Source organism: Erythrolamprus reginae, chromosome 7, assembly GCF_031021105.1.
Source record: "Erythrolamprus reginae isolate rEryReg1 chromosome 7, rEryReg1.hap1, whole genome shotgun sequence".
Lineage (NCBI taxonomy): Eukaryota > Metazoa > Chordata > Lepidosauria > Squamata > Dipsadidae > Erythrolamprus > Erythrolamprus reginae.
The window spans coordinates 23600817-23615588 of NC_091956.1; the positions used below are offsets into that span (position 1 = coordinate 23600817).

General features: G+C 41.2%; 1 protein-coding gene across 8 annotated transcripts in view; it reads left to right on the top strand.

Moving 5' to 3' along the window:
• FRYL (FRY like transcription coactivator) overlaps positions 1-14772 on the top strand; it is a 204614-nt gene that overhangs the window by 162298 nt on the left and 27544 nt on the right. For 6 of the 8 annotated variants that reach the window (XM_070757172.1, XM_070757171.1, XM_070757166.1 and 3 more), the window contains 6 exons: positions 3385-3582; positions 4506-4667; positions 4773-4847; positions 5113-5289; positions 7195-7395; positions 9526-9696. In XM_070757172.1, the coding sequence (XP_070613273.1) occupies positions 3385-3582; positions 4506-4667; positions 4773-4847; positions 5113-5289; positions 7195-7395; positions 9526-9696 (984 nt within the window). The remainder of the gene's footprint in view (positions 1-3384; positions 3583-4505; positions 4668-4772; positions 4848-5112; positions 5290-7194; positions 7396-9525; positions 9697-14772) is intronic. The other 2 variants (XM_070757169.1, XM_070757170.1) reach the window with 1 other exon arrangement.

The following is a 14772-nucleotide window of genomic DNA, read 5'->3' on the forward strand; positions in this document are numbered from 1 at the left end:
TGAAAATGCCCTGCCAAATACCAACAAGGTATCTTTACAATCTTAAGAACATTGAAGAGAGATATTGGGAAAATACATGTAGTACAAAGGCCCCTTCCTTTTTTTAATCCCTGAGCAAATAGCGATAGAAGCGTTTTGTAATATCTTTATAGTGTAAACTTCAATTTTATTTAATTATTGGATAGATTTTATCCAGTCTATATAATTCCACATATGACTACAAGATAGGTTTATTTTGCACCAGGTGTTCTTAAGATGTTGCTGTCCAAAGAATATTAAAAATTCCTGGATGGAATATTTCAGTTGTAATCAGTTGAAACTTAATACAAGTTTTCAAAAGAAAATTACTCATAAATCCAAATTCTGCATGGGGTATTTTTACCCAAATGAATTTTGCATCTAATAGTGTGTTTGAATTATGTCTCTCCCAAATAGATACAGCTACTAGAATGCTTTAGCAGCAAAATGTGGATATAGATAGTATCCCACTAATCTTCTTATCCTGTGGCAATTAGAAATAAGGTTTCTAAGTAGTCAATTTAATTTAATCTCTGGCAATATTTACGCTTGTTAACATATGCCTTTTCAGAAAATAAGGAGCATATGTAGATTATTTTAGTACCATTTTTAGTACTGTTCATTGAGGAGCACTTGATGCCTTCTGAGCTTTTGGTGGTGGTTTGTCCTCCGAGCTTGCCATTTAGCTCCCAAACATTTCATTACCGGGCTATGTAACATCAGCAGCAGGACTTTGGTTGAAGCATCTTACTGTGCTGTTCTTAAGCTTATATATGTCTTATGTGCCAATATGTTCAGCTGTTCGTGTGATTGATCGTTAGTTTGCTGCTATATTTAAATTCTGAGCAGCTGATTGGTTCCGTTGTTGATTGGTCATTCGAATGGTGCTGTTTCTCAAGGTATCATAGCAATAGCAGTTAGCTCTTAGACTTATGTACTGCTTCATGGTGCTTTACAGCACTCTCTAAGCGGTTTACAGCATATTGCCCCCAACAATCTGCATCCTTGTTTTACCCACCTTTGAAGGATGGAAGGCTGAGTCAACCTTGATCCGGTGAGACTAAAACTGCCCAACTGGTGGCAGCCGGCAGTCAGCAGAAGTAGCCTGCAGTACTGCATTCTAACCACTGTACCATCACAGCTCATATGCTGGATCTAAATCAATATGCTTGTCAATTACTCCTTTGGTAGAATACCAGGATTCAATAAATTCACAGCACATGAACAGTTAAGAAACCAGGCCATTGGAATGATCAATCAGCAAAAGAACCAATCCAGCTCCTCGGAATTTAAATATAGCAGCAAACGAACAATCAATCACGTGACCAACTGATCACAGCGTCACACAAGGCATGCGCGCGCACACACACATATGGTAATAAAACATTTGATGGTAAATGGTAAATTCGAAGAGCAAACCATTGCCAAAAGCTCAGAACACCAAGGACTCATTATTTCAACTCTGAGCTACAAATATTCTTTTATTGTTACTGTTCATTGAACAATAATACAAAAAAAGCTTGGGTTTATCAAGAAAAATTGAATTGTCCCTTCTTATATGATATTACAGTTGATAAATTTGTATGAGTGATTGAACTTCTTAGAAATGTAGCAATGCTGATTCAAGTTTGCATTGCCTTATCATTTGTTTTCTTCTCTTCTAAGCTTTCATATTGAGGCTTTTGCTTCCTAATCAGTACTTTAGCTACAAAAGTTGTATGCAACATTCATAGCCATGATGCAAAAATGAAATATAAATAAGCAGAATCCTATCGAGTTTTGATGAGAAGAGAAATAAGGATATTTAAATTATCCACATCTCATTTTTTTAAGAAAAGCAGAGGATTATAAATTCATAGTTTAAGACTTTATTAAATGTAACTATAATTCTCCATTTTGACTAAACCGTTAGAGACTTCTTGATTAAGGTTCACATAAAGGAGCTCTTTGTGGGCAAAATGTTCATTATTGAACTTTAATCTGGATATATTGTTATGATAGGGCATATTTTTGTTGTGATGACAAATCATGTGGTGATGAAAGGGAGCCGTTGATGATCACTCTTTTTTCAAATTTTATCAAGTGGAACCAATCTCTCAGCAATTTGAAAGCAAGACCTGCTGTGCTGATTTCTCATCCCATTTTCTGACCTTTCAATTGGATATATTGTTTTTGAAGTTCATCATAAAATAAAGCAAACGCACTTAGCCAACTCTATTCCTGTGGTGTTGCCCTCTTCCTCTGATTACTAAGAGAATTTGAGAGTTTGACCTCTCCACCTCCATATTCTGAAATTAAGCAACTGAAGCAGCCCTTCTATCGAAAATTAGCTTTACCCGATTGCCTGTTGTGAAATTGCTGTTAATTTAAACCAAGTGATTGTAAAATAACTGAGAAAAGTACCATATTTTTTGGAGTATAAGATGCACCTACCTTTTTGGGGGAGGAAGACAAGGGGGAAAAATCTGTGTCTGCCTCCCAGCAATTTGCCTCCTTGCAGCAAACAGCCAGTCTCAGCTTCAGCCCAGCCTGTTTGTTTGTTTGGATTTATTAATTGGATTTATGTGCCACCCCTCTCCGGGGACTCGATTAGCACAAGAAAAAAAAATCTGCCTCTCTATGTACTGAGGCAGCAATAGGCAACGGCAATCCCTGCAGCCTGAAACTGCTGATGGTCGGGAGGCCATCCAAATCATCTGCTTGTGTTAATCAGGCTATGCCAAAACTGGAACAGGCTGTTTGCTGAAAAGAGGCAAATTGCTGGAAGGCAGAGAGTGTAGGCCACTGGGTGGTTGGGTGGGACTACATTTGCTGTATAAGACGCACTCAATTTTTCACTGTCTCTTAGGGGGGGAGGAAGTGTGTCTTATACTCCAAAAAATACAGTAATTAAGTTCTAAGTATCAGCTACAAAGCTAAATACTTTAGCATGCATAATTAACATTCGCATACTTGTAAGCGGTAAACGGTAGGCCTGTAGAAATTCTTTGAAAAACATACTTTGAAATGTGAAGGGGTATATGCAAAGCACCTCTTTCTTTAAGAAAGTGGTGCAGCTGTGCATGCACACATATGCAGAAAAACCCAGGAGTGCCTTAAGCAACTGTGGAGCTGAAAAGAGATGAAACTATTTAATAACAAAAAGAAAGAAGCTTCATGCATCTTCTTCTATTCTGTAAAGCAGGTTTTTCTTCAAGGATTTAACCTGTATTTATGTTAAAAATTCAACATCACATTTGTTGACTTGTTCTTAGAAATGTAAGAGTTTTATATTGATACTTCAGATATCGTAGGTTTTTGTATTTTTAAGTTATTATTCTGATTAATGGGAGTATATGTGTCTTTTTTTCCTGTCTTTATTAATAGAGTCCCTGCTGGAAGGAAGCGCTTAATATTTTGAAATTGGTGGTGTCGCGTTCAGCCAGTCTTGTTGTACCAAATGATATTCCAAAATCTTATGGTGGTGACATAAGCTCGCCTGAAATTTCATTTACAAAAATTTTTAATAATGTTTCCAAAGAACTGCCTGGGAAGACGTTAGATTTTCATTTTGATATATCAGAGGTAAAGCTTTTTTTAAGTAAAATTTAAGATTTTGCATGTTTAATTTTCTACTAAGTCAGGCATGTCTAGCCTGTGGCTCATGTGACCCTGGGCAGCTAGTAACGCAGCCCCACAAGAATGTAAGATTTTAACTTGAAATTAGAAATGTGCACATATGTGGAAATAATGGGTAGTTCTGAGTTCAAACTAAAACATCCCATCCCGAAGTCTTTCAAATTTCCCTGAATTTTGATGGAAGAAAGTACAACTATTTTTTCTTTTGTATGCCGCCCCAAGTCTGTGGAGAGGGACGGCATACAAATCTAATAAATTAAATTAAATTAAACTATATAATCACTCAGTATTTGAAAACAGTCCTTAAACAATGGTATGAGCCAAAGAAAAAGTGGAAACAGAGGGAACACTTTTGTTCCCTTCATTTCATTCCAGGATCCCAAGAATAAAAATTAGGTATAAAAGGGAGAGAAGAACAAATGCTCAGATTTTCCATATTCTGTTATCTTGCCTTTATCAATAAAAGAAGAAGTGTTTCTAGTGTCTATTTCTAGCCAACCCTGACCTCAACATCCCTTTATGCAGCTTGCCATTAGTTGGCCGTCAAAAAAAAAAGCTGATTTCTGCCCTATAAAATGAGAAGATTGGTGAAACGAATGAAAAGGTTCTGGAAAGAATGTTCACTCCCTGGAAAAGATTTTAAAAAACCCAATCTTTCTCCACAACTTCAAATAGTTACCACATTAATATGTCCTACAAGCTTGGATATGATATTTATAGATCATAGTTTGCGGCTTTGCATGCTATATAGGCATTGCTGGTTACTGCACACTGTACACACAGCATAGTAAACAAACACTGTCTTACACACCTTTGTGAAATTGGACAATATGTTGACCTGAAAAACCTACTTTGTCTTCATTTTATAGACCCCTATTATTGGGAACAAATACGGTGACCAGCACAGTGCAGCGGGTAGGAATGGCAAAGCTAAAGTCATTGCTGTTACAAGAAGTACATCTTCCACTTCCTCTGGTTCAAATTCCAATGCTTTGGTTCCTGTGAGCTGGAAGAGGCCACAGTTATCTCAGGTGATCCATTGCGTAAATCTTAAAATGTAGAAAGCATCTTTTTTATGAAACAAAAGAAAGCAAGCATCATTTAAATATTTATACGTACTTTGTTTTCTTTTCTAGCGACGAACAAGGGAGAAACTAATGAATGTATTATCTCTTTGTGGTCCAGAATTAGGAATTCCCAAGAACCCTTCTGTGAGTAATTTTAAATTCCTGAAAGAAGCATGTGTCCATATTAAAGGCAATTTTATACTAATGTTAAATTATTATATCGCTAGCTTAAGAACTAGAAAGCTTTTACATCGTAACAATGTCTTGTTAGTGATCAACGACCTTTAAATATAATTCCATCAGCTCCTGTCCTCTATCTTACAACATCTGTAATTTTACAGATTGATATTCCAAATTGGTACTCCAATTTTACTCATGCTTATTACCTCTGTTACTGATGACACTGTAGGTTATCTTTTCTTCTAATGAAGACTTAGACGCTGGGGACCAGCAAACGAGTCTTATTTCAGCAACAGAGGAAGTAATTCAAGAAGAAGAAGTGGTTGTCGAAGATAACACAAGTGAACAACAGTTTGGAGTTTTTAAGGATTTTGACTTTTTAGATGTTGAATTGGAAGATGCAGAGGTAAGGCTGTGTCATGGTAGCTTCCTTCAAGTCTATTCTTCAAGAAAAAATAACAACTTTGAGATCCTGTCCTTTCCTTTTGCTGTAAGCTTGTACTGTATTTAATCAAAGCACTAAAAAAAATCCATGCATGCCATTCTTTGAACTTCCTGCTTGGAGGGGGGAAAAGCACATTTGTTTGGCATATCATGAGTATCATGAGCTCTTTCGTTCATACTAGCTGCTCCCTTTGCTTTTTACTATGATCTAACTTGATACGTAGAAATATGAACAGTACCTGACCAATTTCCTGCTTAATGAATTAAAGAGTATAGCAATATATATAATTGAGAATACAACTGTAGAAAGCCAAATGAAGCTGTACAAAAAGTATAGATTTACAGGTATTTACAACCTCAATGAATACTGAACAATGTATATTGACATGAGGACTGTGTTGAAATTGATTTGATTTTCAGCCATTCATATTGTGTCTGGGTTCATGGTGCATTTATCATCTTTATCTGCATTTTTCTCTGTTTTTAAATAGTAAAATGTAATAACTGTCATTTATAATATACAGTTGCAGTGCAGGAAAATATCCAAGGGGAGATTAGGAAAAGCTGAACAGTCCTACAAAGACACCATCCCTATGGAGATGGAAGGGGGTATTCACATAAATCTTTTATACTTCTGGAAACAAAACTCCTGTAGATGAGGAATTTTAGCAATTCTCAAGTTCTTTCTACCAAGAAATAGCTTTTCTTCTCTCCTATCTCCAGTAATCCGAATGACTACCAGAACTGTAATCTCTGAAATTTTGATCTCAGAACCATCACAACACTTCCAACTGCTTAGCCCTTCTTTGAAGCATTTCCCTCATGCTTCATTGGCTCAAAAAAGAGCAGGAAAAATGCAGTTGGGTGTTTTAGGTGTTTTGGAAATGGTGAAACCACATTTAAGACCCTCTCCCCTCCGTAGCCAGAGATCTCATTCTGAGTGACTTTGAGTTAGTACAAATTTAACAGGATTGCAGGATTGCTTTTGTGACCATAAAATACCCGTAATGAATCAATATCAAATTTAAATTCTAAGCACCTGGGAAGGTTACCCAAAGAGGAATGAAAACTGTAATAGCCAAACGTGGTTATCAAGACCAAGATTAGCTCAAATGTTTATGCTTTCTTGCACTGAATAAAATTTACATATTTTACATTGAATCAAACAAATGTAGATAAAGTCCATTTTGAATTTTCACTGCAGTTATTTTCAAGCCGTTCTCAAAATTAGTTTTAATATATGTTAACACTGAAAAATGTGCCATAGCCATCTGTTTTAAGTGTTTGTCTCATAATGTTTTTGCACCAATTTTTCTAAAACCAATTAAATAATAAGGGGGCTTGACCAAAAAAAAAAAGTATTTCCGGAGCTTGAATCAGGCTTCTACTGCTGGCAAGCTTATACAATATAAAATAGCCTCCATTAAAAAGTATCTTTAAGTGTTTGTCCTCGTTCTAATTATGTGTGTTTTTCTTTTTGCGAACCAGGAGCTGCAGGTAAGTTGCAGCCTGGTGCAGTGGCTTGTTTCATCTGTTGTCATCTGTAGTGTATTTGTCTGTCTGTGCTTGAAAGTCAGGTGATCTTGGTTAACTGCAAAGGATATATGGTTGTAGACCATTTTTAAGCCCATTTAGTTCTGAAGAGAATCTCTGAAATAAAATATTGCGATAAATTATGTTGCCATGTATTTAAACGCTTTGAAAGGGAAAGCCATGTTAATAAAATTTAAACATGCCATGAACTTGAAGGGCTGATTGAAACTCTGCTCTCAGTGAATTCAGTATTTGTGTGGCTTTGTTTTGCTGTGTTCATTTCAGCATCTGGGGTGGCTTAAACATGTTGGAATAAACTTCATTCTCATTACAGGGAGAGAGCATGGACAACTTCAATTGGGGCGTCCGTAGACGTTCACTGGACAGTATTGAGAAAGGGGACACGCCATCTCTCCAAGAATATCAGTATTCCGGTAGCACTCCCAGCTTGAACCTGACCAACCAAGAAGATACTGATGAATCCTCAGAAGAAGAAGGCTTGAGTGCAAGTCAGATACTATCACATTCCCAAATGGTAAAACACAGATGGTTTTTGCATCAGAATAGCAGCCCTTGGATTTAACCTTCAAGGCTGCCTCTTGGTTTCTCATTTGCAGGAAGGGTCGGCAGCTTATGACTTTGGGACACAATCATAGATCTTTCTACATTTGGAATAGGGGTTACCCAACGAAATTGGCTTCAACTGTTAATGACACTTGTCCTAAGGGCTTCTAATAAAAAAAGACATAGCAGAATGGGATTTGGAATAGGTTTTCATATATATTGACATACACACATATATATATATATGTTTGTATGTGTCACATGTTTTTGCTGAATTTGAAAATTAAGGAAGACTAGGATAGATCTATTTTGGCCTTATTTTGTCCTCATCAGCTAGCCATACCCTCACTGGGACTTGAACTTGCAACCTTTGCCTTGTAAGGCAGAGAATTAACCTCTAGGCTACAGTATCCAATCCCTTCAGCTCTGTACCAGGGAAGGGTTACATGTTTTTTGTGTCGAATCACCCTGGTATATTGAAGGAACATCACAGCTCATATATATGTGTGTGTGTGTGTGTGTGTGTGTACCACATGTTTTTTTGCTGAATTTTTAAAATTAAAATTACATATATATGTCAATAAAGCATAAGGAGGTTCTTGAATATATATGTCAGACATAATGTGCCAATATGTCTTTGAAAGATATTGGTATTTCAAAGTAACCTTCTGTTATGTTCTAGCACTGAGCCCCTCAGCAATCAAATACAGATCACTGGATTTAAATAATAAAGGAATTTACTTTGTATAAGGAGTATATTTACAAGGAAAGTTTTTTGAATGCAGTGAAAGTTGTTTGGAGAAAGCAAAAAGCTATAAATGTCTTTACCAAAACAATCAGGGAGGATATTTCAGCTGGCAAGAGTCCCAGAAAAAGAGAGAAGCACAAATAATAATTACCCAGCTGGAAATAATCAGAAGCAAAGAGGCACCGGTGTAATCTTTGAAGTTTAAAGACCTTCTTAAAGCCAAAAATGTTCTTTCAAATGCAAGACAATGATCACAAAACTAGAAGCCAGAATAATCTATTGTTCTCTGGGCTTTGCTCATTCCTAAATACCCTGAGGGCATGACTCATTACCCAGCAGTACTACTCATGAGTGACCCTTCTCCTAGCCAACCAGTCAAGTCTCTTAGATGCTCTTCGCACCCTAGCATCCTGAAGAAGCTCCTCCTCTTCTCCTGAGTCACTTAAGACAGGAAGTGCTGATTTATTCCTGACAGGAAGTGTTGATTCACTCATGCCAGAAGTGCAGAAGGCCCTGATTGTTCTGACCATGAGCCCTCATCACTTTCACTGTCACTCTCAGGTGCCAGGAGTACAGAACACCTGCCTAGCCCCTCCACAGTCTCTGCTTCCTCTGAGTCCATGATTATTTGTGCAGGACATCACAACTGTCATTTTTGTAGCTGGACAATCATACCATGGGAAATTTACGTTTACCTAAACTCTAAGACAGGGGTCCCCAAACTTGGCAACTTGAAGACTTGTGGACTTCAACTACCAGAATTCTCTAGCCAGCTATGCTTGAAGACCTCTGCTCTAAGAAATAGAATTTAAAAACAATAATGTTTAATTTGATTAGTAATTAAATTTCTAGTTTATTTTAAATCATAAGTTTGATTAGGGTTATGATTAGCTAAACAATTGAAAAAAGAGAAGTAGTTGGCTGTCTCTAATAGGGACTTTGATTATCAAACACATTTAATGTATTTAGAAATTATTCTGGGTGTACTGATAATACAGAAGTTTTACATTTTTGGAATCTGAGATTCGGCAGTGGAAAAATAATTAATATACTGTGTAGTTAACTCAGTATTTGGGACAGCAAGACATCTGTTCATATATTTTGAGTAAAACTAGTGCTAAAACAATACTTCTGATGAATTAGCCAATGCATGTTCTTCATCAGTATTATTTATTATATTATCTTTGTCCTTATGAGAAGTCCTGTTATATTTTTAAGCATGAGAGATAGACTCAGAATATAGTCTAATGAATAGAAAGGGTAGCCTCATGCCTGTGTTTTGCTTTATATTTATGTATGAACACATGTTGACTTTATTTTGTAAAACATGAATGGATTCCTTTTTGTCTCTAGCTAAACAGCGATTCGGCTGCCGATGATGCCATATCAGATCACATCAACTTGTTGCTGCAATCTCAAGATTCCACTAGCAGTGTTGGAATGGAAGAGGTGCTTCAAATCAGAGCTGAGACTCCAAGTTTGGAGGTTGCCTCTCTAGATAATGCTAACAACACGCTGCCTGAGGTGGGGAGAAATGTGGGCTCTAGCATGGCTGATCTGTCCTCTTTCTAGCACTGTATGAAAGCTTTGCCTTCTGTCTATCAGAATTTTTATCATGCTGATTATGTGATTACAGCTTCAGTATTTTTAACCTGTTGTAGCTGAAAATTTGTTGGAGATGGGGTTTTTTTTGTTGGTAGACTAAAGATGTTTATGGCACAGGTTAAGAAAGTTTTTTAAGTTTTTTAAATGAACTTGTGGGGTGCACAAGAACAATTGGATAAAGCAGGTTGGTTTTCTGATAAAGCAGGTTGGTTTTCTGGGTCCATTTTCTTCCTGTGGATGCTTCCTTTGCTATGATCTTTCCTCTGCCTCTAATGCTTGCTTTGCCTCTTTGTCATTGGTGCTTTGATTGGGGTTTGAACCTCAGGCCAGCTTTGTTAGCAGCTGGTCAGTTCAGTGCTCTTAACCAAGCCCTCTGTGTGCTACTGGCATGATTTTAAAAAATGGAAATACATACTTGGAATGAGCAAGATTCCCAGCTGATTAAAAAAAAATCAGTGAGTATGTTAACGTATGTATTTACCATTTCCATCAGATACTCAGAGCAGTGATCCCCATTTTACATTTGTGTGTGTATGTGTGTGTGTGTTTGTAATTAAGTCTTTCAGCTCTTAAGCATTGATAGGCCTTTTCTGTAGTATCTTCAAAGTCTAAAATAAGTACCATGGCTTTACAATTGACTCTTTGTTTTGAGATGGCCTCGTATGTAGGTAGAAGTGTATGTAGGTCATTTGAAGTCATTATTTTTGATTTATGATTATTATTAACCCTTCCTGAAATAGAATTATGGACATAGGACTGTAGTCTGAATTCCTAGTCAAGAGAACTTTGCAGTTTAAAAATGGGAATTTTGAAAAATTCCAAAGCAACATGTGTGCCCTTCCTGATTTTTGTTTGCTACAACATATGATATATAAATCATTCTAAATATATTCTAAATGTATATCAATGCATTCCATACAATTTGGCCTGTGTTTGTTACATTTTATGTACGTGCATCAAGGCATGTAACTCAACTACAGGTTCTTTTTCGTGATCTTTATGTAATCACTAAACATATTCCATTGAGCCAAAAGTGAAGGATCTGCAGACCTCCAGATACTGGACTTCAATTGCTGTCACCCCTTTCTATTACCTTTTTTTTAAAGTATATTTTTATTGATTTTTTAACAAGGTTAATATACACAAACATAAAACAGTGCATAGTGCAAAACAATGCCCACCATCCCAACACACACACATACCCCACCACCATATCGTGGGTGTTTCTTATATAACCCACTATAAGCCAAGAGCAAATTGTCTATTCTCCCATGCTTCTGGAAGGAGAGTCCAGCATGGGTTTAGCTCCAGTCTTATTGGTAGGACTGAGTTTTAAATTAACATAAATACATAATAATTAGATACCGCCCCCTTGCTGCCCCAAGGAGTCAGTTTTAAAAAACTCAGTCGAGGTTAAGGACTTGAGTTTTTTTCCTCCGGGATAAGTATAAGTGAAAATAATGTTTAATTAAATTATGTTTGAACCTTGTAATCTTTTTTCCTTTCTTTTACCACAGGTTCGTGATCGGCTTGGGGTTTCCTGCCCTCCGCGGGCAGCGCCCCCACCATTCCTCCTTATGGGGCCTCTTCCTCCCGCGGGTACTGCCCTGAGAAGGAGCAACGGGGCTTCAAGTCACTGACCTCCGAGGCCAGACTTAGCCCTAACACCCCAGGTGGGGGAGGTCCGCCCTCCCCCATTGACGGGGGCGGCAAGAGATTCGCGCCGCCGCGGCGGCTAATTGACAGCCGCTCAACAGCTGATCGCTCCGAGAGCACAGTGAGCGATCGCGGCGGCGTTTTTCTAGCTGCCTATGGCGCCTGTCAGGAAAAGCAACGCTACTGAAGAGCAAGGTCTCTTGGAGTCTCTGTGGGTGGCTGCCTCGTCTGCTGAGGCTATACAATTGTTGCGCCCGCCATTTTTGGAGCCCCCGAAGGCGCGAAAATCAAATCGGCTGTCAAAATTGGCGCGAAATGGCAGGCTGCCAAACAGTCGCAGGGCTCCTAATCTGCCTCGATACTGTCGCTGAGGCTGACACCGAGGCCTGGCAGCCAATGAAATTGTGGCTAGCCACCAGGATTGCACACACAGCCTCACTTACGAGTGGGCTTCTCAGTGCAGAACCAGTTTTTCTAAAAGCTTGAGATCGTGATTGTGAGTACGCTGCCCCTATATTATGATGGCTGATAAAATCGAGGTCACTAGGGAGGAGGAGCAGGCCCAGCCAAGCAAGGTGGCTGTAAAAAATAAGGAGAAATCTTCGGGCAAGCCCAAGATCAAGTCCTCTCAGTCAACTTCAGCTCTTCGTGAAGCTGAGAGGAAAATTAAGGCTCTTGAACAACGCCTAGAATCGGCCTTGTCCCCCCCAACTCCAGGGGGACTGATTATACACCCATTCCAGCCTCTTCCTCCATCTTCCCTTTCACCCAGCATGGCCTTGGGATGTCAAGGGACTGCAACTGATAGAGACTGGTCACCTGACAGGCAGGCTTCACAGTGCCCTCCTCCGCCTTTGCCTTCACCTACTGTCAGATCTGAGCGGCCTTCATCCTCTCATGGCCAGGTCATGCCACAGCATGGGATGCAGACAGCTTACGGTCCCTCTGCTACTTTTACACCCACGGCAGCGGGGCTGAGAGAGCAATCAGAGGCTTGGCAGGCTTTCTCACCTGCTATTCAAGACATGGTAGCCAGTGCCTACACTCAAGGCATAGCAGCAGCTACCCAGCGCGCTCATTCCTTCCCTTTGCAAGCCACTCAACCCAGAGATCTCTGGCCTATTCCACCGCCCCCTACTGGGTTGGATTCCATGGCAGATGACCATTCCAATTTTGAGCAGGACAGCGACCACGGGATGGATCTGTCAGATGACGAGTTTTCCTTTCCCGAGCAGCCGGCTATGGCAGGTCTGTTTAAGCCTTCTTTATTCCGGGTGCTATTGCACAAAGCCAAGCAGGCCCTGGACGTGCCGGGAGCAGTGGCTCCGGCGGAATCGGGGGATGGCCGTCGCACTTCAGCTACTTTGTGCAAGGAGCCCGTCAAAGAATCAGACAAGGTGCCGGCGCTAGACATTTTCCTTCAGAACGTTAAGCGCCCGTGGCAACATCCGGCTGCGGCACAAGGCCCTTCGAACTTGGAGCGCAGATTTTATACGTTTGATGATGCCATGGAAGATCTGTTGGTGTTTCCCCCCGTGGACAAGCCAGTGGCCACACTAGTCTCCACGGCGGTTGTGCCCTCGGACAATGCGGATAGCCTCAAGCCTGACGAGCGAAGGGCGGAGAAGCTCTTGAAGAAGACGCATCAGATGGCTGCTTGGGCTCTTCGAGCTGCATCTACTGCCTCTTTTTTCAGTCGGGCATCCATTATGTGGATTCAGGAGGTCCAGGCCCGGCTGGGTCCTGAGGACACCCGATTGAGACAAGACCTAAATAAACTCTTGGCGACGGCGGAATTTTCAACGGACGCCACTCTACATGCCGCTAAATTCGCCTCCAGGGCTATGGCGTCCACCATATCTTCTCGACGCCTTCTGTGGCTGAGAAACTGGCAGGTGGACGCCAAATCGAAGTGGGCATTGTCCTCCGCCCCCTTTGAGGGCTCTAAACTGTTTGGGGAGGCTCTCGACCCTGTTTTGGTGGAGGATAAAGATAAAAGGAAGGTCCTCCCTAGATCGTACCGGCGCCAGGACCGAAGGACTGGACCATATTCTCGTCGCCAGTCCTTTCGGTGGGACCAGACTCCACCAACAACTCAACCGGCCCGGACTTACTCCCAAGGTACCTTTTCAACGCCTTATAGGAGTGACCGTTCCTACTTCCAGGATCGGTCTAGAGGCTTCCATCAAGCCAGACGTCCCTTTCGAGGATCTCAGCAGCGAAACTTTCGGCGTTCAAAGTGACTGCCTACACGACGCCCCCCTGGGAGGCAGGCTGCAGTGTTTCAGCGGAACCTGGCAGGCAGTTACCACCGATTCATGGGTGCTGGCAACCGTAACTCGGGGGCTACGCCTCGAATTTCTGCAAAATCCTCCTCGCCAGTTTGTGGCTTGCCCCGTACCCAGGGACCCTACCAGAAAGACTCTCTTGGAACAAGAGATTTTGCATCTCTTAGATATTCAGGCAATCGAGCCGGTGCCGTGCAGCCAGGTGGGTACGGGGTTTTATTCCCGGGTGTTCCTCGTACCCAAATCATCAGGGGGTTGCAGGCTCATCTTGAACCTCAAACGTCTGAACCAATACATTGTCTACCGAAGGTTCAAGATGGCCTCCCTCCGTTCTATCCTGGCCTCCATTCGGCCTGGGGACTTCCTTACTTCGGTCGATCTGAAGGAGGCCTATCTACACGTCCCTATACATCCGTCGCATCGTCAATTTCTTCGTTTTTGCCTGCACAACGCGCACTACCAATACAGGGCAATGCCATTCGGCCTTTCATCGGCCCCGCGCACCTTCACAAAGCTCTTGGATGCGCTGATGGCAAAGCTACGATCCCAGTCCATCCGGATCCTTGCATATCTGGACGATATTCTCCTTCTGTCCAGCGACCGGAAAACAGCGCATCGGGAGTTGCAGACCACGTTGACCTTACTACAACACCATGGCTTCACGGTCAATGTGCCGAAGAGTCATTTGGTGCCGGCAACCAGGCTCACCCATCTGGGTGCAGTGGTGGACACAGTTTCCAGCAAGGTGTATCTCTCCACAGAGAGACAACTCAACGTGTGCGCACTGGTCAACAGGCTTCAACGGCACCGGAAAGCCCCATTGTCCCTACTGTCCAAGGTGCTGGGGACACTGGTGTCGTGCGTGGACATTGTTCCTTGGGCCCGTTACCACTACCGCATGCTTCAGTGGACCCTACTCCCTTACCAGCGACGGCGCCTAAGCCATACCCACCGGCTGATCTCCGTGGGGCAGGAGCTACGATCCTCTCTGAAATGGTGGAGGTCCTCGGCGCTGCGTCAGGGCTCCCTCTTCGGACACCTGTCCTATACC